Genomic DNA, 26,294 nt, shown 5'->3' with positions numbered 1-26,294 from the left:
AAACTTAAATTCCTCTGAAATATTCAAGGGATTTATAGAAACACAGCTTTTCTTAGTATTTGTTATAACTGTTCAAACCACATATACTCACCAATGATCGAAATAGGCTTCCTGGCAAAACGGAGCCTTCCCCATATTCCAACATATTTACTGCGACATCCTGCTGACCACAGACGAACGACATACTCTGTTCCAAAAAACACCACTAATACAATTTCCTAGAGGAAACAGATAGGGGACTAGATTAATTTTCTAGTTTGCTTTTTTTTCTTTTTTCGCTTTTCCTTTTCTTCAGATAACATTAGGGAGCACTGAAATGAAACTTGAAACTTGGGTAGAGAAAAAATATGCAATATAACAAGAAGACTGAAACTACAGAAACTTGGGAAACTCCACAAGCAATGAGACATATGATTAAGAGTAAGTTTAACTACCATAATAATACACAGTTTGGCTCTTTGGCATGTGCTAAAACTGAAATCATTCTACATAATTTACTTGGCTTCAGTAATTCAAGCAGAAAGTTGCCTGACTTAGCCAAAGAAAACAAATAGACTCTGTATTCATAGGACAAGTATTTTGCTAGTACGTCTAATTTCCGGAAAAGGTACATTATACATACCATTTGCAACAGTTTTAACCAACCATTTACTTACTCTTTTTCAGCCTAAGTGCAATCAATATGGCTAAAAGTAACATATCTGGTAATTGTATATGACAAAGTATCTAGCTTCCAGGCAGGTTTAAACCTAAAAAGAAATCCTTTCCCCCCTCTCCTAAAATCAACTAGAGTTTCCGTCAGGGTCAGGAGTTCATCTGTGGTTCAATTCTGAAGCAAAGTCAGACTTGAACTATAACTTAATCATGAATCTAAATTGAGGTCAAGTTTTAGAATTTATCCAAGAACAGAGTTGGTTGAGAAGTGTGTTTAAAACACAGTTCAGTCCCAGCTATACTGCTTGACTGACCCATTTTAAATATTTCAAGGGACTACTGTGCTCTAACTGAAATACCCAAGAAAGTAGAATCCAAAGAATATCAATAATGAAACCAATAGTTCTAACATCCCTCTGGATCTTTTAGGAAAGGAATTAGGCCATATTAGGAATTAGTGACATTTTTCAGTCCATATTTCTCTCCATTTTAAATCACAGGCAACGTTTTTTGGCAATTAGCTGATGAAATAACGTTTGCTGTATTTTCTTCAAAGTAGCAAGGAATCATGGTACTGTAATTCCTTTATTTAGAGTTCATACTCAATTAGAAACTGGCTTCATCCTCCTACCTAAAGCAAAAGGGAGAGTAACTTACTGTAGTTCAAATAAAGAGAAGCTGTAAGCTATGAGACTCATTAGCCTGGAGAAGTGCAGGCTCAGGGATGACTTGGTGGCAGCCTATAAGTATATCAGGGGTATGCATCTGGATCTGGGGAAACACTTGTTCACCAGAGCACCCCAGCGGATAAGATCCAACAGTCAAAAACTCCTGCAAGACCATTTTAGGCTGGACATAAGGCAAAACGTCTACTGTCTGAGCCCCCAAGGCCTGAAACAGACTCCCCCCAGAGGTGATGCAAACACCTACTCTGGACACTGTCACGAAACATTTGGATGCTTATCTTGCCAGGATCCTTTGACCCTAGCTGACTTCCTACACCTTGGGCAGGGGGCTGGACCCAATGATCTTATGAGGTCCCTTCCAGCCCTAATGTCTATGAAATCTATAAAAAATGGGGTTTTTCACTGAAGACGCACATTACATGTCATGTTCTACATAAAGCATAAAGTGGTAAAAGACCAGAATTCTAAAGGATCATAAAAAATAATTACAAAAGAACACAGTGGTTTTATTCTTTACTTTAGTTCATGATAATGCACCCCTGGATGATGATAACAGCAGAAGTTCTGATAAATGTCCTCCTGTCCCCATGCCTTTTAGTTTATACATACAAGCATGGTTTCTTAATTAAAACACAGTAAAATTCTGGCCTTATCAAAGGTAACAGGAATCTTGCCATTAACTCAGTATGTATGAGATTTTGCCCTTAAAGCTTAGCATAGCAATAAGGCTTCTGAGACTAGAAGAAAAGGGAAGATTTCTATTTCTTATAGGCTCACACCACTGCCTTCAATGGGAGATGGAATAGACTCTAAAATCCCCGCCTTCTGATAGTGCGTTAAAATGTTCATCTCTGGAAGTTAAGCTATTCTAACTGAAGACACTACAACACTTTTCAAAAGACAGGAGGATACTAGCCAACAATCTCACTCTTTGCTTGACAAGTTCTAATGTCTCAGGCTCAGTGCAAGCTGTTGCCAGATGCAGCAGGTTAACGACTGCAATTGTCTATAGTCTCTCTCTGCTCCAACTATACTTCAAGCAAAATCACATGACAGTGACCATATCTGTCAATTTGTAAATATGAAGCCTGGCCCATTTACATCAACAGCAAATTCTTTCCAGACTATTATGAAAGAAACGAGCAGGATGGAAGTTTTATGCAGAGTACTGTTTTACTGAGAAACATTTTTACAGGTCCATGTTTGCAAAAGCAAAGGGGTCTCCACTGTAAGACAGTGCCAAACCCTCACCCCCCACCCCGACATACATACAAGGTGTGATATAGTAATTCTACATAAAAAAGGATTCCCTTTTTAGTTTAGTTTTCATTATTTACATTTTCAACTGGCATTGAATTGCAAAATTAAAACATTACCCTGAGTGCAGTACTACGAAAAGAGAAAATCATTACTGATACAATAACATTGTTGTTAATTTTGTTTTTGACATTGTATTGGTATATAAAGATATAATCAACAAGCTCTACTATACTAGTACCTTTTTGTGTCCTAAAAAGCTAATATAGCCTCTTTCATCACTATTATGAAAGAAGCTCCCTCAGTGAAAGACAATGACAAATAATTAAGCAGGGAGCTACCAGTTTCTTTTATTCAAAAGAGGCTATTTGAGCAAGGAACCTATGGCCTCAGATCACATGGGGTGCCAGAGACAATAGTGTTCAGATAACCCCAAATGGGGTTTGTGGGGGGAGGAGAATCATTTGGAAGGAAAAAACGGAAAGTTAAACATATTGTGCACAACAACAAAAATACTATTTCTTGACCAAAACCTATAGGTTTATCAAAATGTGTGAAACAAGAGAATGAAAATCTGAAGTCTGGACCGTGAATTGGGAGGGAGGGGTTGTTTTGGGGTTTTTTAATGTGTGTGTTTTTTGTTTGTGGAATTTGCATTGGAGTTGTGTGTGTTTTTTTAAAGACCCTCCACGGTTCATTGGATAACAGGAACACTGGCAAGTATGCAAATGTGGGCTGTCCCAAAGACAATGAAATAGACATGTAGTCAATGGTTACTGTCATCCAGTTCTTTGCATGACATGCAGACAAGCTTAGAGAACATTGATTGTTCTATAGACTCCTGTGACTGGAGGGAACAACCAGTCAGCTTACACCAAGACACATTTTTCACTCCTGACATTTTGATAAAGCCTTATTGACCTAAATGAGACCCAAGTTATTCAGAGAACATCAGAGGTAAAAGTGCACAAGCTGTTCTTCATGGTCATACACAAAAACTTCAGGTATCCATTAGCAACTGGCAAATACCCCCTCCCTCACCCGTGGCCATGTGACAGACAAAAGTGTTTTTAATACCTTGCCTTGTATAAGCCTAATCAGTATTAGGGGGTGGAAGAGACTGATGAATTTGTCTCACTACATTTGTGCATAAGCTGCTAGAAAAGTTGCAGACAGGGAGAGGGAAAAAACATTATTTAAAATTTAAAATAAGTCAGAGCAGTCATTTCAAAGACAAACAAACATGTTCTCTGAAGCATGAAAATTCCCCGTATCACCCCTCAATAGCTAGAGGTACCATTTACCAAAAGCCAGTAAAGAAAAATGTTGGTAACCTGATTTTCATCTCACTTACACTGGTGTGAGTCAGAGCTAGCTCCCATTAAGTAAGAGCTGTATTAGTAGGCAACCAGTCCTCAAATTATTTCTTGTCTGAGAGTTTTAACCTATCTGAGTTCTATTAAGGGTGAGTTTCACCCACTGGTTCTTAAATGCACTAGGTCTACTTGCTTAATGCAAGCCCACTGAAGGCATTGTCCAGAAGAGGCCTCACAGTTCAGTGCCCAGCCTATCTGAAACACAGGTATCTGAAACAAAACCACCACAGCAAAGAAAAGCGAGGAGCAGGAAGGGGAAGATGGAAAGGTAAAAGGCAAGGGAAGAGAAACATCAGTGATGTGGTGTGGTAGCAGGAGAAGGAATCTGGTAGCTTGCACAAGAGGAAAATAATATGGAATAGAAAACTGCTTGCAGAGTGCTGGGGCTTATGGGAAGAATCAACTTCTTTTTGCTACAGATGTGAAGCATCACAATATGGGATGGAAACCCAATGGGAAAGCCATTTGCTGAACCAGTACAGCTCTAATTTCTACCATTTCTATTGCATACTGAGAAACTATTGTAGATCACGACACTTCAGCTTGACCTGAGCTAGAGTCCTCTTCACAAGGGTTCCAATAAACTGACACTTCAATGGTTGCAAAATGCCTGAGACAGCAGCTGCACGTATTGCTTTGTGCAGGCCATGCAAGTTCAAGACACTACAGGCAACTGTTTCTTGTAACCTCTTTCACCTAGCATAGACAGGCCCCTCATTGTTCTACATCGATTTTTCCCTTGAAGTTGCATTATGGTCTCTTAGATATATAGAAGGCAGCAAGATCAGATAGCTGAGGCAGACAGGTAGGCACATAGATATCGAAACAAAGTCAACAAGAAAGTAACCGTTCTGACTTGATTGTAGTGGAGATCAAAAAAGAAAAGAAAACCATGTTCTTTTTCATGTTCAGATGCATACTGAAAACCTGAAAATGCCAAAACTGCTATTTAGGATTTTTCAGTTCATTCACTTGTTCCCCCTCCCCCACACACACACATCTTACAGTTAATCTTTACAAGTTTAAAACAATAAATATTATGTTTTTTAAAAAAATGTTCCAAGCTTAGTGTCTCATGCTGAGTCTTTATCTTTACTTCAAAAAGCTAAGTGTCCTTTGCCAAAATTCCTTATCAGCACTGAGTAACGTGGGTTAAACAAACAGGCAATGGAAAACATTAAAAACAGGGTAATGGTATCACCCTTCTATCTTCAGAGTTCCATCATTAATCCTAAGAAGTTACTGGATGTGAATAAAGCCACTTTATGAATGTTTTTCATTATAGTGAAATAATATTTGCACAACCCTTTTATGTTTTGAATAAGGGAAGCTTATGATGAGAGAGAGTTGGAAACTGACTGTTTTGCTTTTGCTGAAGCTTTTCTTTCTTTCCCTCCTCAGTGCAGAAGCAGAATACAATAGCTCTAAGACCAATAAAGAATATTGCAGGCATATATTTTTAGGCTGAAATTTCAATAGGAGTTGGGCACCTAACTCTAGTAGGCACCTAGAAAAACCCCAGATTTAATGTCTTTAATATCTTCTCCTTAAGGTTTTGATCCAAATCCCAGTGAAGGAAACAGGAGATTTTTCCTCTGACTTCAAAGGATACTGAATCAGGCCCCAGGTGTCAGCACTGAGGCATGCTCTCTGAGCACCTGTGTTTCTGACGGGAGTTTTCACCCAGCCATCTCTGGCACCCCTCTCCTCACAATACAGAGCATTCTTTAACTTCTGGATTTGGTTGTAGACAAAATTTAACAGGAATTTGCACTAAGTGAAACCAAGCCCTCAAACTTAGTTCATGATCCTTATTTATATCAGAGTTACTCCCTCCCCCAAAAGTGTTATATTTAGGTAGTCTCTAACACTGACATATTTGGCAAGATTAAGGAAGTATCAACTTCCTAAGATCTCCCAAAATTATATCTCCTTTCTGCGTATTTTAAGAACATGCACTTCAGGGCTTCATAAAAGTCTTTGGAAGAAACTCACCTGAGTTTTCACATTCACAGTGCAAAATACTCTGGCTCCTATCCAACAAAGCACTTAAGCACATGCTTAAATTTAAATCCCAATGAATTCAACAGACCTAGGCACTTACTTCAAGCATTTGTTTAATTGCTTTTGCTGGATCAAAGCTAGAGTTTGCCCTACACCTTCTAGGACAGGGTTCATGATGAGTAAAAACAGAATGAAACCCCTGCCTCACTGAAGTAAGCATCAGAACTATTGATTTCACTGGAGCTAGGACTTCACCCAGATAAGGAGCCTGAATACACATGCAAACATGCACATTCCCTTTCTTAGTATATACCAAATGTTATGAAGGATGGGAAAGAACTGTTCATCTGAGCCTATTAAAGATTCAGAGCAAGTGCAAAAGTCTTATTTTTAATCAAAACTTTGCATCCTTAACACCATTTACAGGGGGGCTGACTGTTCCTATATATAACTGATTCTCTTCCCCTTGTCCACTGGCTCATGGAAGGCTTTTTATATAATAATTTTCCTCATTCATTTCCACAAAAAGGTGATTCACCTCCTACCCAGCCTTCATTGCACACTTCATAAATCTCACCCCTTCTCCCACAACTGACATTATTTTTTTTAATGGGCCACTCCTCTCAGCCAGAAAAAAAATTGCCATTATCTGTCTTACTCAAACTGAATAATTTTTAAAGAAGTATCTCTCCATTATCATTGTTTTATGCACTTAAAATGAAACCAGTTGGCATTTTTAAGATCTAAAAAGGCAAAATCTGAACTTGTAAAACAACACTGGGGAAAAGAAACAGATTGGTGGAATCTAGTTTCAGGCACATTGTATACAGCTCCTGTGTTTGAAACCACAAAGCAGGAATAATCCGAATACAGCAGACACTTCCTTTTATGCAACACTAAAATACTGTGAAGATCTTTTTCATGGAAAAAAAATGGGGTGGGGTGGGTTTTTTTAATTCCAGGGATTTTGAAAAGGAGTCAATTTTATTTGGTGCTTATTTAGGCTAAGCTTTTCTGTTAATGTACATTTTCTCCTCATCTGTCTTTTTGTCTTCCTTTTTGTTATGAAAAAGAAGGTGGGAGAAGGGAAAAGGGCAGGGGGAATACTGGAAAGTCAAATTTTTCTTGTTTCTAAGTTTCACGGAAAAGACGACCATTCAAAAGAATGACCGTTTTGAGAACGGCTATTTTTCAACAAAATGTTTTTCACCCGCTCTAATTTCAAATGACGGGTTATGACCATGTTTCCCAAACTTCTGGGGCCAATGGACTGCTGTCAATGCTCAAATTTCTCCCAGACCACCACACAGCATTATCTTCAAGCTTATCAATAAGAAGAGTATAAAGGTTTACAGAAGCCTCAGGGAGATCTACAAACCAGTTGCAAACCACAGCTGAAGAACCAAGGGCCTAAAGGCCTTTGACACATTCTGAGAGGAAAATTTGAACATGTTGTGCCTGTCTAAGCCCCAGCAACTACAGATTGGGGCCGGGTGGTTCCACACTCAGGCTTTGTCTACCTCAGACATTAGCATCCACTGCGCACCATCTCCTCTGGGAAACTCCCATCGCTTTCCTACCACATCGTGCTCTTAAAAGATAATGAGGGAGGCTCCTCTATTACCTAAACTCTTAAAAGGGTGCTCCAGATGGATGTGCCTTGGGCCTCTGCCTCCCCTAAACCCCTTCCAAGAGCCAACCTGTTGTACACATGCCACTCAGTAGACAGTCTGGACTTCTCGGTGGTCACCCGTCTCACCCTGACAGGGCCTGCTGTGACTCCTAGCCAAGTTCAGTGGCCTTACCAGTGGCTGAGGGTCCACTAGGGACTGGCTAGGGTTGTTTCAAGTTCACCCCACCTCAATAACTTTAACAATGTGCAGGAAAGGTCTCATTCTCTGAGACCACCTTCTTTTGTTGAACAGGCCCTCAGCGCTGTCCTTAATAGAGCCTTCTGCCCCAGAGTCCCCAAGAGCTCCTGGCCTCTCAGCTCTGGTCACCATGGTAACAGTACATGGCCTCAATGTCAGGCCCCAAGAGAAAAACAGAAATTAACCACAGAAGACTGGGAGGCAGTACCCTTCCTCCCACTCATGCGTCTGTCAGGTGCTGGGTTTTCGATTTCTCGGCCTTCCTCATGTTCACCTTGCCAGGCGTTGTCCTCTTGCCTGGTTCTGTTCCTTTCAGGGATCACCCCCCCCACCCAGGGTTTAGCACAGCCAGGTGTGCCAGCCAGGAGCTTACAGCTGCTTTGCAGCTGCCACTACTGCTGCTGCTCCCTGTCTCGCTGCCCTGTGCCGGCTTTTGAATGTCTTTCCTGGCGCTGGCTGATGACGTCACGCCCCTACACTGTCTCAGCTGCCCCAAGAGCAAGCTGATAAAGTGTGAGGATGGTGTTGCCATCCTGCTCCGTGTCCATTTTCACTGTGCCTGCATTAGGTAAGTAAACTCAGGGCATGGCTTTCTCCAGGCCATGTCCCCTGGTTTCCCTGTCCTTCACACCCTATCCTTGCCTCTGGTGCCCCAGTGCAGAGCTCCACCTTGAGCTCCAGACTATAGGGAGTCAGGAGGTATGTTACTTTTTAACTCTGCCCCTGTGGCCTACCCAGACTGGCCTATGTAGATCTCCAGCACCAGTACACCATCTGCAGAGTCAAAGAGAAGGGAAGTGGCTTAACCTTTCATTCACATTATGGGAGCACCTCCACTTGTAAATAAGGATTTGGATGCTATTTTGGGATCCAGAAGACCCAAGTTCAATTTGCTGTTCCACCACAGACATAACGTGTGGCCAACCAGTCTTTCAGTGACTTTATTCACTAGCTGTAAAATGAGGATCATACTCCTACTTCTTAGGGATATTGTGAAGATAAAAAGAATTAAATGAGGAAAGATGCTCACATATTATGATAATGGAGGAAATGTAAGCATCATGCATAAACTGGATAAGCTGGATCTAGGAGTTACCAACAGATCCATTTATATGCCTGACTCCCAGTACTTTCTAATGGATGTTTTGAACAATCTTGTCCTACAATAGCACAGTACATACCACCACCCCAAATTGTGCTTAAGCATGGTTCTTGCTAGTAGAATTTCCTGTTATAGATTTTTCCAGGGGTCATTCTTTACCTGGGTTCAAAAAATAATCTCTGTACATACTGGGCAAACAATTACATCCATACTAACAGTTCATCCACACCAAAATATAAATCAGATACCATGGAGCAGTCATGGAGCAGCTATCTATCACTTCATTCTGAACAAAGTAGTACTTATTCTAGAATTCATCATAAATCATTATCATTACATTCACTGTTTTAGTATCAATCATGAGATTTCCATGAACCTCAAGCAGCCAAAATTACAATTGGTTTCCCACTTTAACATTCCTCACAAAGGAAAGTACCCTGATTCCAGGCCTACACCTTTCACGGTGAACTATGCTAACAAAGCAGGGTATAGTTCCTGCCTATTTACACAGAGGGAAGGGAGACCTGAAGTCACTACGCGGAGGCTGCTCCCCTCCTCAAAATTCAGGGATACCAGATTTCAGTTCATGTTTTTCATTCCATCAGATTTCTAGTTTAGCATTTCAAAATTTAATGGTAGGGGTGATAAATCTATGATATAGTAGTCTGACCCGAAGAATGCACTGCAATCAGAAACTTACATATGTCTATGTTAACCATGCAGTTGGTCCAATAAAAGATATGAACCACAAACATTCTTCCTTTCTAATATTTTTTGGACTATCATGGCTACAGCATCACTCAGACTAAGGACAGAAGTTACACATAAACTGATATACATGATCAGAAATCAGTTTGAATCTGTAATACAACAGGGCTAGGGATAGAAATGACACAAAAACTGGTATAAGTGATCAGAAACTGGTTTAAAACTGTAACACAATAGAAAGTCAGTGCACATAAACCTCTTTCAAAATGGCAGAAACTGATTTAAGATGAACCTGGATGGATATAGTATCAGACTTAACTGATTTAGGTTAAATCAGTTTATTTAACTTCTGTCCCAGATTCCCTCCAGATTCTAGTTAACTCAGTCTTCCAGCATCCCAGGATGCTTTGCACCTCCCCTGCAACCCCCCCCCCACCCCCACAGCCCAGCAAAGAGGTGTGCTCTAGCACCCCTTGGCTTGTGGCCTGGGCCACTACAGGCATGTGGCTGCCTATCTAGAATCAAAACAGAATGTCTGTTTACTGGCATATTGGTTCACTCTACACAACTTAGACTAATCTATAAAGAATAAACCAATTCAGCCTTGGGCTTTATGACTGTACTTAGTCTGTACTTAGCCTCTTACATTATCAATTTATTTGTAGCAAAATAAGGAGGTAAAAGGATGATGCCATGTGGACACCTGGCATATAAATATCAAACCAAAGGATATAGTCCTTTTCTCATGTGTGGGAGACAGAAGGTGTCAATTCATTGTTACAATCTTGTGGATGTTTACTACAATTTTTCAAGGATGTCCTTAATGCCACAGTTACAAACCCAGTACAGCTCTAGGAATCTATAAAACATGGTTTCTAGTTCCTCATGCAGGGAGAAGGTAATCTTAGTCACTCTTCCCTGTTTTAGAAGAAGGCAGCCTGAACAACTGATATCAAGATAGTCCTTAGGATCACTACCTGCCTTTCTCGCCAAACAAGGGACAGTAGAGAGCAGAAGACCAGGAGCTGCTGGAAAGGACTGGGGAGGATGAATGAGCATGAGTGTGATGCTGACTCATACAGAGGGCTGACTATTAGTGTATAAGGGGATGAAGGCTGGAAAAGACATAAGGGTAGAGATAAATAAAGGGAAAAAAATAAGAAAGAAAAAATTAAAGGAAAGGGAAAAAACTGTTTTCTTACACAATCTCACACACTAGGGGTACAATTTAAGGTACCTTCCAAGTCTAACATAATACAAAACTAGAAAAAACCTAAAAACTTAATGATGATAGTGTCAGCTTTTCCCTCTGACATGGGAATAGAGGGCTCTCTGCACTTCATGGGGCCAAGCTCTTAAAAGCACTGGGGTATGAAGTTAAAGAACACAGCAGTGAGGGAGAGGAGAAGTAGGCCAAGGGATGGAGTATAAAAGGGGAAAAAAAAGAAACAGATGCAAAAGTAGGGTAGTAGGAAAGAGAAACAGTAATGAGCAACAGATGCAGATGAACTCGAGAAAATTAAAAATTGTCATATATGTTATAAAAGCAAATGCATAAATATGACAGAATTTATAATACAGTAAAATGGGGGTTGGATTAGATGACCAAGGGTTGCACTAGGTCAGTGTTTCTCAACCTGTGGGTCACAACCCAAAAGAAGGGTCACAAGAATATATGAAAGGGTCATAAACAAACTTTAAAAATGGATCAACACACTTTAAAAATGCATTCTCCTTTAAAGGAGAAAAATGTGGGAAATCATGGCTGCTTGGTGCTCCCCATGCTCCCCCTGGCCCCACACACTGGAGTGCTGGGACCTGGGGATGGGGGAAAACAGGTCAGGAGTGAGGGTCATTTGGTTGGGACTGGAATCTGAATTGATTCAATCTTTACAGGTTAGTCTAACCTGAAAAGACTGAACTGATTTGCATGTGAATAGACATTCACTTTTGATTCCGCAAATGCAACCACATTCCTGCAGTGGTTCAGGCTAGGAGCCAGGAGCCCAAGAGCAGCCCTCTCTTCCAGTCTTCAGCAGCTGCAAGGCTGGAGGGAAGCTGACCTAGGTAGTGTGGCCATGCTCTGGCAGGGGCTAAGTTTGATTGCGGAGGGGTTTACACCCCTCAAACCTAGCTTTTAGGGACCCCAGCCAGGGTGTGCCTGGAAGGGGAAAGGGCGAGCAGCCCTTGCCAGGCTTGTCCCTGGGATCAGACACTGGCCAGAGCAGTGCCTCAGGCAAAGGGGGACACAGGGGAGGAATTAAACTCCCCTGTCTCTGGGCAAGCATAGGACCCCTGCTCCTGCTCAGGTGGTGGGGGGGGGGGGGGGTCTGCCCAGAGCCAGCTGGCATGGCCCTGCCATCCACCTAGGGCTAGGGCTGGGGCTGGGGCTGTGTGGAGTTGGCCTGTTGGTGCTACTGAGGGCAGATGCAGAGATGCCAGGCCATGCTGGTCTGTGGGAACCAGGCCCTTCCCAGTGGACTGCAGTTCAGGCTGGGGCCATGAGGCCTGTGCAGCCAGGCTTTTTCCAGCTCCCCACACCCAGGCCAGGCGGGGCTGTCATGGAGCCGCAGCCAGCTGGTAAGGGCCCACCATGGCTGGCCCAGAATGGATCGTGGAGGCAGGGCCCTTCCCAGCTGGCTGCAATTCCGTGACAGCCTGGCTCAACAGCATGGGTCACGGCTGGCCAGGCAGCAGACTATCTTGGCCAGCTCAGAGGTGCTGGCAGGCTGTGAGCCTGGCAGCCACCCACCACAGCCTGCTGCAGCTGCCGCCAATGTTGGGCTGTCATGGAGCCACAGCCAGCTGGGAAGGGCCCTGACCCCATGACCTAGGCCCTTCTCAGCTTGCCCTTACCAGCACCACTGGGCCCTTCCCAGCTTGCTATGGCTCCATGACAGCCCTGCCCCACCTGGAGCTATGCAATCTAACTGCATAGCTCCTGTGGCCCCAGCCCAAGCCAAAGCCTGTTGGGAAAGGCCCGGCCCCCATGGCCCAGCCTGGGCTGGCCCCTCTGCATCCACCCTCAGCAACACCCACAGGCCAGCTTGGCTCAGCCGCACAGCCCCAGCCACTGGCAAAGCAGCCATATGCTGGAGAAATTGTCAGCTACCTCTGGCCATGTGGCCATGCCTTCTCCCCTGCCAATGGAGTTGAGAGGGAGGGAATGGCTGACAGGGGCTGCTCTGCCCTGGCCAGGCAGACCCCAGCTGCCAGTGGGAGAGGGGATGGATTAAATCCCCTTCCCTCTCCCTGTTTGCTTCCGGCTGTTGACTACTGCTCTAGCAGCGAGTGAGGAATGCATGACAGGGTCTGCTACACCCCAACCAGGCAGACCCTGGCTGCGGTCCCCTGGTGGGAGAGGGGAAGAAGAGGGGAATAAACCCCCTCCCTGCTCCCTTTGCCTCAGGAGGCCATGACAGACCTGCATCCGGCCACACCCCCGCCTTCACTCTGGCTAGAGAGCAGAGGGACAGAACCAGCCCTGCTCCCTGTAGCAGACAGCCCAGCCCATGGCTGAAAAGTATGCTGGGGGACTCTGGTTTAACTTAAACCAGGAAGGGGTCTGGGACAGAAGTTTCATAAACGGTTTGACCCAAATCAGTTAAGCGTGATACTACAGTCAGCCAGATTTATCTTAAACCAGTTTCAGCCATTTTGAAACTGGTTTATGTGCATTGCACTTATGTTCTGTTACAGGTTTAAACCAGTTTCTGATCACTTAAACAGGTTTATGTGTAACCTCTGTCCCTAGCCTTTATGTGCACATTTGTTTGCACATATTTGAACTTACATGTGATTTCCTTGCCTCCATTGCAGCTTGTTTCATTTAGTTAGTATCATTCATAAAAAAGATTACTTTCTGCCTTTGGAATTCAAAAAATTGCGCCCAAAAAGGCAGGTATTTAATGAGACAGACAGACTGAGATGGGATTTTGAGGAGCCCTGGATCCTATGTGAATAATCAATAATGTCTTCCAAAAATTAGCCTTTTGACTGCCCATCTCTCACTTTGAGTACAGGTCTGTGCAATGGCATGCAAAAGTTCCATGCAGCACTTCAACAACATCCCCCAATATGGAGATATGCAGAAGTGGGGGAAGTCCGTCTTTATTTTAATTAAAAAGGACTTTTTTGCATGACTTCTGAATAAGGGAGTTGAAAAAGCCTCTAAACTCAAGACATCTGACAGCTGCTGATATAGAACTATCAGGCAACAATCCTAGGTAATTACATTGATATATTGGAGAAAATTCAGAGAAGTGAAATTAAAATGAATTTCAGACAGCAGAGGGATTAATAAATGTAGAAAGTCTAAAAAGTTAGCAAATGTATTTTAAAAAAAATCATAAAAGATTACTTGTCATGGAAAGGCCTACATTCCATGGAAAAGAGGAATGATTTAGTATACTACAAAAAGAAATAACAGGAAGAAACTAAAAAGGAAAAAATAGGCCAAATATGAAGAATATTTCTGATGGGAAGATGGATTATTTATCTGGGGAAAAGTCTATCGGAAGTGGTGGAAGTTCCGTCACTTATTAAAGTCTTAACAAGACTTAACACTAGTGATTGTGCAACTGCAAACAATCCAACATTGTCAAGAGATACCACAGTTCACCTATTAAGTCCCTTCTACCTTTAAACCACGTTTTTCTGTCTTCCCCTTTTAATTTGATGGGAATTTGTACCATTATAGTTTCATAGTTTCATAGTAGCTAGAGTCGGAAGGGACCTAGGTAGATCATCTAGTCCGACCCCCTGCCTTGGCAGGAAAGAGCACCGGGGTCAGATGACCCCGGCAAGGTGCTCATCTAACTTCCTTTTAAAAATCCCCAGGCTAGGAGCCTGCACCACTTCCCCTGGAAGCCGGTTCCAGGCCCTAGCCGCCCTGACTGTGAAGTAGCGCCTCCTAATATCTAATCTAAACTTACCCTCCGCCACCTTGTGACCGTTATTCCTGGTCACTCCTGGCAGCGCACGGGGGAACAGGGACTCCCCCAATACCTGCTGATCCCCCCTGACCAGTTTGTACCCATAGAAATTTTAGCAGGATATAGTAATGCCTGCAAACTTTGGTTGGTGATTCAAATTTCAAACTTGATTATCTTCCTTCATCCTATGATGTTTCAGGCTAGATGGTAGCTCATATTCAGAGGCAGGATAAGGTTTGCAGAGGAGATCGTTAAAAAAATGGGGCAGGTCATCAGGAAGACATGGTTTGTCCAGACTAACAGCTCTCTCAGAACTGGATTTCTGCCCCAGGTTATTCTCCAGCAATAGTCTAACTGTCACTAGATTTTAACAAGATTGATTTTGATTCCAGCTGTCATTAGATTAACAACCCAGGGTAAAAGTGCATTTTGAATAAGTTCTTTTCAGAGTTACCAGGCTAGGGTAAAGCTGTCAAGTGTTGAAACAAAATCCTCTGTGATTAGAAGCCAGGCTTCCCTTGGACACACTGGACAACCACCAGTCTGTTACTGGTATGAAGGCAGGGTAGATATGCACCTCTACCGACTAACTAAATAAGATATATACAGAGAGCACTTGCTTTCGTGAACCCAAGTTCACTTCATCAGATGCTGTGAAAGAACATGCAGAAAGCAGAGTGTAAGAGGGATAAAAAAATTATAATACAAAAGCCAAGGGAGGGGAGAGAAAGAGAAGGAGTTATTGGTATCACGCTCCATGATAAAAGTTCAAGTGCTGTATTTCTGTTTGACATTTACATAAACACAACCTGCTTTTGCCTCAACATACTTGAATTCTCTCCCAGGTTTCCTCTAGGGAATATGCCTTGTACTCTTCCACACAGCTGCAATAACAGTCAGACACTAAACCTGTAGTCCAGGCACTTAATACACCTCACAGGAAAACACATGTGCTAGTTTAATAAAAAAAAAAAAATACCACCTCTCAAATGCCATATGCAGTCACTCAGCCTTTTTACTGTTGCCTCTAAAATTCATGGAGGAGGAGAAGGGAATTATCTGACATATAAAACAAACCTACCCAAAGATAACAAGGTCAGCATTGAACCTAAGTGGCAAATAAGATTCACATACTGAAGGCAAACCATTTTCTTCTCCCTCTGATTTACTGTACGAGTTCCAGTTAGTAAGTGTAAAACAGCTGCAGCTATCATTTGGCACATCAAGGCTATAGGCATACCAAGATGGGAAGTTAATTTATACCTGGCAAAGCACATGACTAACCCAGTGAAATTTTCCCTAGAGCTTTGATAATGTTCCAAACAGACCAAACTAAACTTCCATTTGCAAAACAAAGATTTAAGCCAGATCTCTCTGAAGTCGCATACCCCATTAACCAAGCTACCGTTGTGAGCAAAGACTTATATTTTTAGTCAGATTCATGTTTCTATCAGTTTTGGGTCCAACACAAATAAATGGGGCAACAGAGGCTGCTCTTTACAAGATTCAGGGTTGCAAAACAAGAACGCTACTTTTGTGGAACACCCTTAATTCACAATCACATTTTCCCCCTTACAAATAAAGAACAAATACATCATTCATTGCTAGGGGAAAAACATTCCCTAAAATAACCCATAGCCTCCTCTACAGCAGCTGGGCTGAGCTTCAAGCCAGCAAATGCCTGAGGAAAATACTAGTTATTAAATTAAGCATATGTATAACAAGCATGATACTCAGCAATGATTTCATCAACCCTTTATGTCCAATGTTACAGAGAAACAATGCTCGACATATCTGGGACATATACAAAAAAAATAAAAAATAAAGGCAAAGCTTTTGCCAGCAGGCAGCTCCTGGGGGCCAGGAGCAATCTCCCACTCCCTGCTACCTGGCTGACCAGGAGCACATTTACTCCTGGTCAGGCATCTACATGTGTGCTACTGAGCGGTTACTGATCACAACCCCAAAAGCCCCCCCAGTAAGAGACAAGAGCCACTGGCCTGCCCCATGGCTTTCTAAGCAGCTCAGTCAGTAGCGGCTCCTTCCAGCTTCTGGCTGCCACCGCCACAGACCCACTCAGGAGTCCGAGTGTAATTCAAACCCTGCCAACAGATGAGCTTTGCCCTTCTTTCCCATTTACAATTATTCCTATTTCTTCACCAGACTTAAATGTCTGGCAAACATCACCAAACGGGGCTCCAAACAGTTCACCTAGATTCCCTCTGTCACAGACTCTCTCAACATGGCATGTATGACTAGTTTGACCCTGCCTTCCAAGAGGTGGAGCCAGGCCAGGTTGCCTGCCACTCTATTTGCATACAAATTTTTGGAGGATGCCAGGACTCATGACAATAACACCTGGTTCCAGTCGTAAGTAGTAGCTAATTAGCACATGGATCCTGTGTTAGCGCATGGATCTTTGGTGATGACTCTTCTGGGGCCCATCCCCATTAACTATGTAGTAAATCAAGTTTTGGCTTTGGAGTAACAGCATTCACAGTTTGTACTACATATAGGTAAGTACAAAAATACTGCTTAAAAAGCGTTTATGGAGTACCTGTGTTAAAATCTGCAGCAATTTAAAAAAAAAGAAGCATCCATTCTGGATGAACCGAGTCTATGGGTACTATGAAAATTACCACAACTATGTTTTTTTCAAGCTCAGTGTTTTCAGATTTGCTTTTCACTTCTAGGTCCTCAGGGAGAACAGGTTCTGACAAGTAAGGGAGGCAGGGGAGGAAGAAGTTGGGGTGAGGCAGAGAACAAAGGGCTATCTGACCCCCAGCTTTAATTTACCCTGCTGTAGAAGCGGGAGGGGGACACATTTAAGGCATTCACTCCAATAATTAGATTCTATACCTAGGAAATTATAACTAATCCATAAATTGAATCTAATACATTTATAAATAGAATCTAGTTATTGGGAGGTCCGCTTATATTCAGGATCATCTTCTATTTGAGTAAATACAGTATTAAGCAGCGTACAATCCTTGTCACCTTATTCCGGATTGTATTTTTGAAGACTACTTTTTAATTGAGAAAACATGTTTTCTTATCTCTCCCTTTTAGTCACTGTTTTTCCGTATTCAAAATAGCCACTAATTCCCTAAATTCTTATATTCAATACAGTAATGACTAGGAACCCAGTAATGGGTCAGGATTCATTGGGCTAGGTGCTGTGTAAACATAAAGCAAAATGTCTGCATCCCAAAAAGTTTCCACTATCTAGTGGCACTGAAATTGCTCATGCTCTCAAACATGTTACTGCTTTAATCACTGAGCAGTTGGATGGAGGGGACAAGATCTCAAAAAGGACCCAATGTATCAATTACTTCCAATGATATGAAAGCTAAATGCTGCCCTTAACAAAGTTGACAGTGATTGCTCTAAAGCAGGGCTTTTCAACCTTTTTGGGTCAGTGTACCCCCAGCGGCCAGTCAAGAAGGAAGGAATCCCCCAGTGGCTGATTGGCAATCATGCCAGCGACAACGTAGCTCGTCACTATGGCAACACAGCATCAGTGGGCACTAATCATGATGCCACTGCTACTGCACAGTAGCAGCAAGCTCACTGCTACTGCACAATAAGGTTGGAAACAACATGCACCACTGGGACTGCACGGTACACGCAGGTACTGCACAGTCATTTAGTATTTGCTTTAGCACCAACTGCTCAGTGAGCTGCACATGTAGAAGCACCCAGTCATACTTCTCACGTGACAAACCATCAAAATGCACAGCAGATCATTGGAATAAGTAACGAACATGTATATCATTCATATGTGACAAGCCATCATTTTTTTTCCACTATGAAACGTGTTTTAAAGGATATTTCTATTTGTATGAAATAACCAAGGTATGTGCATGTGCTTGTGGGGATAGGGATATGTTTGCTTTGTTTTAAAAAAAAACCTGGAAAAACAGTCATCCAAACTGAACTATTCTCCACATGGTTCTGTGGGGTAGATTTAAATCCTTAATATTGAAATCAGATGCCCAAGCCTCTACCATTTTTCTATACAGTATTGCTGAGTATCAGGACTCCTGTTCTTTCTCTGTCAGGTCTGGAAGGAAAATGTCCTGAGGTAGTCAGAGCCTCTCTATCCCATTCACAACTTTTGTGTTATTGGGTTCAACAAAGACAGTCACAGATGAATGAGAAGAATCAACTTTTCTGATGGAGAAGTAAGCCTCTGCAGTTCATTTGTCTCTAATTAACCAACATTTTGTATCTGAGGGACCATCTCTCAATTCCTAACTTTTTCAATTTTACAAGTTAGAGATGCTTCCTAACCAAGAGGGAAGTAGAGTTTGTTGATTACAGACAGTGTTGCAGAGCTCATAAATTTGGCTATTTTTTTCTTTTATATCACAGATACTGGTTAAAATTCCAGTTCTGCTAAACTTGTAACTTCTTTCATGGCCTTACATTTAACCTTACGTTTTTCCAACCAACATGTAACTTGTATTACACTCTTTGGTGTACCTGAATGACAGCTGCTAATGTTGCTGATAATTCTAATATTATAAAAGCCTAAGTCTGCCTGTCTGTCTGTCCGTAATGCTTTATTTGCTCTCTGATTGGCTGATGGAAACAGCCAATCAGAGTGCTCCAAGCATGGGGGAGCACCGCCATGATTCCAAAGCCATGCCAAGGGCTGGACAGAGGGTGAGGAGCTGAGGACAGCAGCACTGTGTGTGGGGGAGCCGAGGCCACGCCGCTTCCTGCAAGAGGCAGAACAGCAGCAGCATGAGGCATTAGGTGGAAGCACTCCATCACAGCCCTCTGCCCCCATCATTCTTGACAGGCAATTGGATAGTTAAAAGTATAATTACAAAGTTTCATGTTATACCAGGAGGGGAAGATTGTGTTGTGTGTAATACCTGTTTCTTTATCTGCTAGATACAAAAGAAACTTTCTTATGTCAATATAACATTTATTATGGTTAGTGAAAATATGCAAGACACAGGGATATGATTAAGATGTGCCCAGTAACTTGGCATTTAGAGGTTTTTTCAAGTTTGCAGCATGGTATATTATACTTCCATAAGTAAAGCAACAGAGTGCAAACTGGATTTTTTTTCCTAGATGAAAATAGAGACACAAGATTTCCCTGTTCAGGTTAGAGGCTTTCATTAAAAAGATAACTGATAATCAGGACCACAGAATCTTATTTCCATTGCTTTACACGAGTTTCATTTTGTTGCAACTAGCTATTGAGTTATACAACTGGTTAGGAGTGCAACACAAGATACAGCGCTTTCCCTTCCAAGAATACAGAGGAAAATGTTAATTACAGGCATTGTGACTACCATGAGCCTGAAATAAATGTTGTTCAAACTACCTACCTAATACAGCTGCCTGCCACTTTCATTTTAATTTTTACAGGACAGTCCAAGTCATTGCTTGTCTAAGTTATGTCTAATCATAGCTGAAGTTGAGGAAGCAAATGTACTCTCCCCTGATGTTTAGTAATTATAGACATACAGGTTGGTGAATGTTTCAGAGCACTACTGCATATCTTTGGCATCAGTAGATGTTTTCACTGAAAATCTGCCTTCATGACAGCACATTGTAATATTTTCCTTATCATGACACTGTATCCTTTTTTGTCCCACATAGCGCATTTCTAAAGTTGGCAATATTTCATCTATTTAAACACCATTCTTTATGCTGCTCCAAAACAGTAGTTAATGTCTGGTAATAGTGTTCGGGCCTTTGCAAATAAGAGTAAGAAATGTTTCATGATATGGAAAAATAAAATTGTGCATCCCAGCTGCTTAACCATTTATCATGAAGAAAGCTACAAAAGGCCTTGTTTAAACACATTTTATGAGTAATTTATAGATGATTGAAATGACATCTTCAATTAATTTGTATAATATGCTTTAGCTGAGAGCTAGAAAACAATGGGGTCTGCATGGTAATTATTCAATTCTCAGTGCAATCTGAGTAACCATATGATTCCTGTTATTATTATAAAGAAGGCACATACTGCTTAATAAACACTAAGTGCAGTAATATAGAAAGATTACCCAGTAGGATGGATCCTATTTTTTTGTATCTAGAATTTAGGATGGGTAAACATTGGGGGGGGAAAAAGAAATAAGCTATGTTAGAAGTTAGCAAAACTGAAAGCATCTGTACACTCTAGCTGGCTCATACACTTCTATGTTGATGTTTTCCATGGAAATTCTGGCGGTATTAGCTTGGCAGCAATTAAAGACTATTTTTGGAATCTTAAAAGGAACTCCTTGGGTGTTTTAAAACTTTCATTCATGTTCTTTGACTTTATTTTTATTCACTAAAGCAATAAAAGCAGCCTTCTGCTTACCTTCAACTCATTTTACTGTTAAAATAAATGAGTGGATGAGCCAGTCAGAAACTGGGCACTCAGGAAACTTACACAAGTATGTTATGCCTTTTTGAGAGCTGAGACATTCTTCTTTTGCATAACTGGACAACTTCTAAAGTATTCACTAGTTTATGCTAGTCTAAGAAAACACCATGTCACTGTCAGAGAACAGGAAGGAGAGGAGTAGAAGCTTACTACTTCTCAAGTGTCACTATATATCTTAAAACTTTCCTTGAAAGAAGGTGCTCTCCATCAAGAATAAATGCAGTTGAATCTGTTCCTTTTTTAGACAGGGGAAAAATATACATAAACCTTCCTAATAAGTATGTTTTCCCATACCTTAATATTTAACAATATGCTAAGCAATTGGCTTTTTAAACAACCGTTTTTGTAGCCATATATCTATAAAAAATAAATACAGACAGGGCAACTTTCAAATACTGATTAAAATGTTAAAATCTTAGTACACTTGCAATGCATTTTATATATGACTTGTAGGGAAAAAAAATAATGGTGAGCTTTGTTACTTAGTGCATTAACTGTGCAGTGACTAAATGGTATATACAACCTGCCAATGAATAGTTAAATATTGTAAATAAATACCTAGAAAGGGAATAGAAGAACTGTTTACAGTTGTCCCAAAAGGTATTGTTAGCTTGGCACAATGGCATAAGCTTGGAGTAAATTAAAACATAGGTTGAATATTATGCTACATGTCCTGAGATTAACATTTATTAGACAAAGCAATACTTTTGGCAGATGTGACCAGTCAACAATAACAAAAACTGTATCGGGGAATCATCCTGCACAGGCTGGGATGGAAGGGGAAGATGGGCTGGATGATCTAGTGCCTGTGATTAGTGCTGATGTCTTGGCAAAAGAAACAATTGAAAGCCAACTATCAGCTAAACCAAATTCTATATATTTGCATCTGTGGAACAAAAGGGGCCTCAATTTTTTCAGGCAAACTTACATACAGCTCTACATGCAGGGTGCATGAAACAGTCACAAGAATAATAAAATAAGACAGACCCTTTTTATTCCACATCTATTATCAATTGCATGTAGACAATTTCCAAATTAAAAGGTGAGCCTTACTGAGCAGGAAAGAGGAGCACCCCTGGGGAAAATGTGAGAGTCTGTCCAAATCAGTTGAACTAGGGACAGACATTATACATAAACTGGTTTAAGTGATAAGAAACTGGTTTAAACCTATAACAGAACAGATATTCAGTGCACCTAAACTAGTTTGAAAATGGCTGAAACTGGCTTGAGATAAACCTGGTTGAATGTAGTATCAGACTGAACTTAACTGATTTGGCTCAAACTGGTTTATGCAATGTCTGTCTCAAACCCCTTGCTGGCTTAAGTTAAATCAGTTTCCCTCAGCATCCTGGCATGCTGTCTGGGCTGGGCAGGGCTCTCTGCTCCACAGCAGAACTGGCCCCTCCCCTCTTCTCACTGGCTGCAGCTCTGGCAGAGACTTGCACAGCAGGGTCTGCTGTCTATCCCCCGTCTTGCTTCCCCACCCTCTCACCATTCACTGCTCAAGCAGAGATGCCTTCCTCCTCTCTCCCACAGCATGGACCCTAGCCTGCATGTGGTATGCGAGCTAATGCTATGTAAGGCAGAATGGAGAGTGTCCACTTAGGGGTTTCTGGAGCTAATCAACAGCTCAGCTGGTAATGTCCCTGCATTCCTTCCTTTGGAAAAAGCTGTTTAACAAGAGCTTGAACTACTATGTGTGGCTTTGTTTTCTGATGGGGTTTTAAATGCTGATAAATGCTCTTTTATCAAGGTGGGAGGGAGACCTCCTCCCTAATCACAGCATCTTTCTGGGTCCTTGCCACACACCCCTCTGCTCAGCTGTGTGTAAGGGAAGGGAGGGCTGTTCTAGTATTCCCTGGCTTCTAGCCTGAGCCACTGCAGGCATCTACCAGCATTTTTTCTGGCCAGAGGGGATGCCTGTGCAGTTACAAAGTGATTAAGCCTGGCCAGTTTAGACTAACCTGCAAAGAATGAATCAATTCAGGCTCAGGCTTTTTGAATGTCTGTCCCTAACCTTGGAGATGGCAGATAGCACAGACAAACCACCATACAATCTCAACTTTCTATACCAGAGAACCTTCAGAAAAAAAAGCAAGACAAAAAGGTCTTCATTCAGCTAAGAAAAACCTTCAGGAAGATAAGATACTACATTCCCTTCAGAACATCCCCACTGTGGCTTAAATCACTTAAAACTCTTTTGTAATGAATCCAGACTGATCAAATTAATTTTGTTTCCAATTTTCAGCCTCCACAGTTTATAGACTCTCCAACAACATTTAAACAACGGTTCATATGGCTTATGGCCCACAATAACATTTATTTTCCTCATTCAGAGTCTTGATACATCTGCAGCATTTCTTTGGATAATTTCATAAAGCTCTCAGAATCTAAGCCTTAGGCAGGAATACATTTCAATATTTATCATTCATTTCTCAGAGCTTTGACTTTTCTGACTGGCCTTTCCCACAAGCAAGGGGTCCTTCTTCCTGACAAAACCATTTATCGAAGATATCCAGAGTTGAGGTTTTATCAGATGTCTGATTAAACTAAGCATGCTCAAGCGGAACTCATGGGGAGGGTTTCTGAAAGACTAACAACTCAGCTGATCATCTTTAAAAGAAGAGACATATGGTTTGGGCTTATGCCTGACCAGGCATTTTCATTTTCTGGTTCATGATGGTCACAACAACCCACTGTGTTGAACTATTTACAACAAGGACCTAGCTGTAGCTGTGAGAAAAATGAACTGTGCCCCACACATTCAGGATGTTGCTCTGGGGCCTATTATGACACTTAACTGTCTGCATACATTATGCTTATGGGCTGTATATCCTGATCGTACACAACATTTATTGACAACCCAACAATTCAAAATGATTCTGCCATGAGCAGAACAGCAGCAGCTGCAGCATGCTCAAATTCAAAATCTGCCAACAACTAAAGAAGAATTAATTTACCCTCAAAGTTCAAAAGGTATATATATATTATTCTCCTGAGCTGATGAATCTTGCAAAAACAAAAATAGAAGGAAAACTATCTGGTACCAGATCCTCTGTATATTTTTCACCTTGTACATTCCCTTTCATCAGGGGAAAGGGAAAAAAAAGCCCACAGAATTTGTTCCGTACACATCAATCTAGTATGTTTTTCGTGTCATTCGTAAAATTTGAACTCGAGTAGAGTCAGGTAACATTAAAGCACTCGGTACTTTCTATATCTCCATCAGTTAGTTTGAAACTTACAATGCAATTCTGTAAACAGTTTAGGCAATTTAGACATTTCTTGCTGAAATGAAATTTGGAATATTTACTGACTGTAGATGTTTCTCTGGCAGTTGACACCGTCACATCTTCCACTACATTTCACCTCTAAAGGATTTAAAGATAAAACATACTCTCACAAAGCAAACTATTTAGGATGAGAGCGAGCAGGATTTGTTGTTGTTGTTGTTCTCGTATTTCAGAAATGTTCAAGCTACCGAGCTTTGGGGGAGAAAACTCATCAGTTGGGGGGAGGGGAACAAATAAAAAACAATCACTTAACCTCAAAAAAAAATACAAATCTAAAATTAGATAACCTTTGACTTTCAAAACTGCTGAACCAGCCACTTCTCATGTTCAGCATCATACTCTTAAATTCAGTCAAAAGTTTCTGTGGTTACTATCAGATAAAATGAGCCAATTTCCCTTGAGAATTAGCTACACTGACCAGATGTCTTCAGCCAGCTATTCCCCCGAATGAGTTGAGAGAGGCACAAGCAATGCCTTCTTTGTTACCATGGAGATGGGCTTTCCCATCCACTATGCAGCCGGGCTTATAGTAGCTACCAGCTGTTGTCTAGTCTCATAGTCCATCAGGAGAGACTGAGGCAAAAGTGGGAGACCCAGGACCGAGCTTCTCTCAGCCTTAGATCCATAAACTTTAACCACATTTTCCAACCTCCAGGCTACTTAGCTGCCACTTTCCTTCACTGCTATTGTTTAAAGCCACTTTAAAGTGTTTCCGTAAATGTTTTCACAAAGTCTTTATTAGTTGGCATAAACAGACAACTGCTTGGTATATAACATGCTCCATGCTGGACAAGAGGCTCAAGTTTTCCCAGTCTCTGCTTCCAACCCAGCATTCCACTCTAAATACTTTTATAAGCTTAATTCTAAATCTCCTATTGTAGTTCATTTCAGGTTCCTGACATTATTCTCACTCCACACTTTCAGACAAAACCTTTCTGGATTAATGACTCCCCATCCTTCCTGCAAGGCTGCTTAATGCCTTAGCTTCCCATTGCTTTTTAACCCCTGTGGAACATTAATCCGTCTCTGGCCAATATGATGAGCCGCAGAGAAACAATGTTGGTTAGGATTTTCATTCTTGTATTTTCCTTTTGAATGCAGCCAAGTTCAAATGTCTAATTATAACTTTGCAGAGTTAATGATCAATTTAACGAAGGCTTTAGAGTATCTTTGAAGTCATAACAACAAGCCAAAGGTGGGTTTATAATGTTAACTGCACGGGGAGCCTGCATAGAGCGCTTTCTTAGGATTATCTCTTTTAGTTAACAACAAAGTTGAGTCATTTCAGAGCACCACTTTCATAAACCCCAAAGCTCCATCTGGTTACTGCACAGCACAGATCTTTAACAAATGTTTATTTTATAGCTCTGGACAGGGCTCATTACTGTATTAATTCAAGCATATTTAATTCAAATGCCCTTCCTATACTTAGCTATGCCTATTTATTGTCTTTAAGTAACTACAAAAATGTACAACTGGTCACCACATTTATACTTAACAAGCACTTTGCAATGACCATAGCTGTTGATATTAGGTAAACATTTTGTGGGTCGTGTAGCCATTTAATTGCAAAGGATATTCATGTGTGCATATGATATGCAGTCTACGATGCTTTTGCTGAAGGTGCACATTCTTTCGCATTACCATACAGGCTGAATTCTGCCCTCAGATGCGTGTACAGTCCCTGCTGACGTCAATGGAGCTGCCAAGACACATATCAGAGGGCACACTTTGACCTGTTTATGTCTTGATCTGACATATGCAGCTACTCATATACTTTGTATATATTACAGGCCATAGTCATGCTGAATGAGCTTTATGTTTATTAAATAAAGGGACAACAGGGCTGCCTTGTTAGCCGTGCTGTGCCTCCTAAAGGTATTTCAGCCTTTCCTAAGCATGGTATTTGTACTTTCTTTTTTACTAGATGTGACTCACTTGTCCCCTTTCTAACTCCATAGTGCATAGATGTTTAAATTAGAAACATGTCTAAAACAAATCCCTACCTC

The 26,294-nt window shown here is 41.4% G+C and overlaps 1 protein-coding gene across 5 annotated transcripts in view; it reads right to left on the bottom strand.

Moving 5' to 3' along the window:
- The window catches only part of KCNQ1 (potassium voltage-gated channel subfamily Q member 1), a 613,215-nt gene that overhangs the window by 439,647 nt on the left and 147,274 nt on the right, over window positions 1-26,294 (bottom strand). For all 5 annotated transcript variants that reach the window (XM_090032512.1, XM_090032508.1, XM_090032510.1 and 2 more), the window contains exon 3: window positions 92-218. In XM_090032512.1, the coding sequence (XP_089888638.1) occupies window positions 92-218 (127 nt within the window). The remainder of the gene's footprint in view (window positions 1-91; window positions 219-26,294) is intronic.

This window comes from Crocodylus siamensis, chromosome 2 (assembly GCF_052110815.1).
Source record: "Crocodylus siamensis isolate JL-2025a chromosome 2, ASM5211081v1, whole genome shotgun sequence".
NCBI classification, from domain to species: domain Eukaryota; kingdom Metazoa; phylum Chordata; order Crocodylia; family Crocodylidae; genus Crocodylus; species Crocodylus siamensis.
Note: the sequence above shows the minus strand (reverse complement) of the source record. Positions and strands in the feature narration are given on the sequence as shown.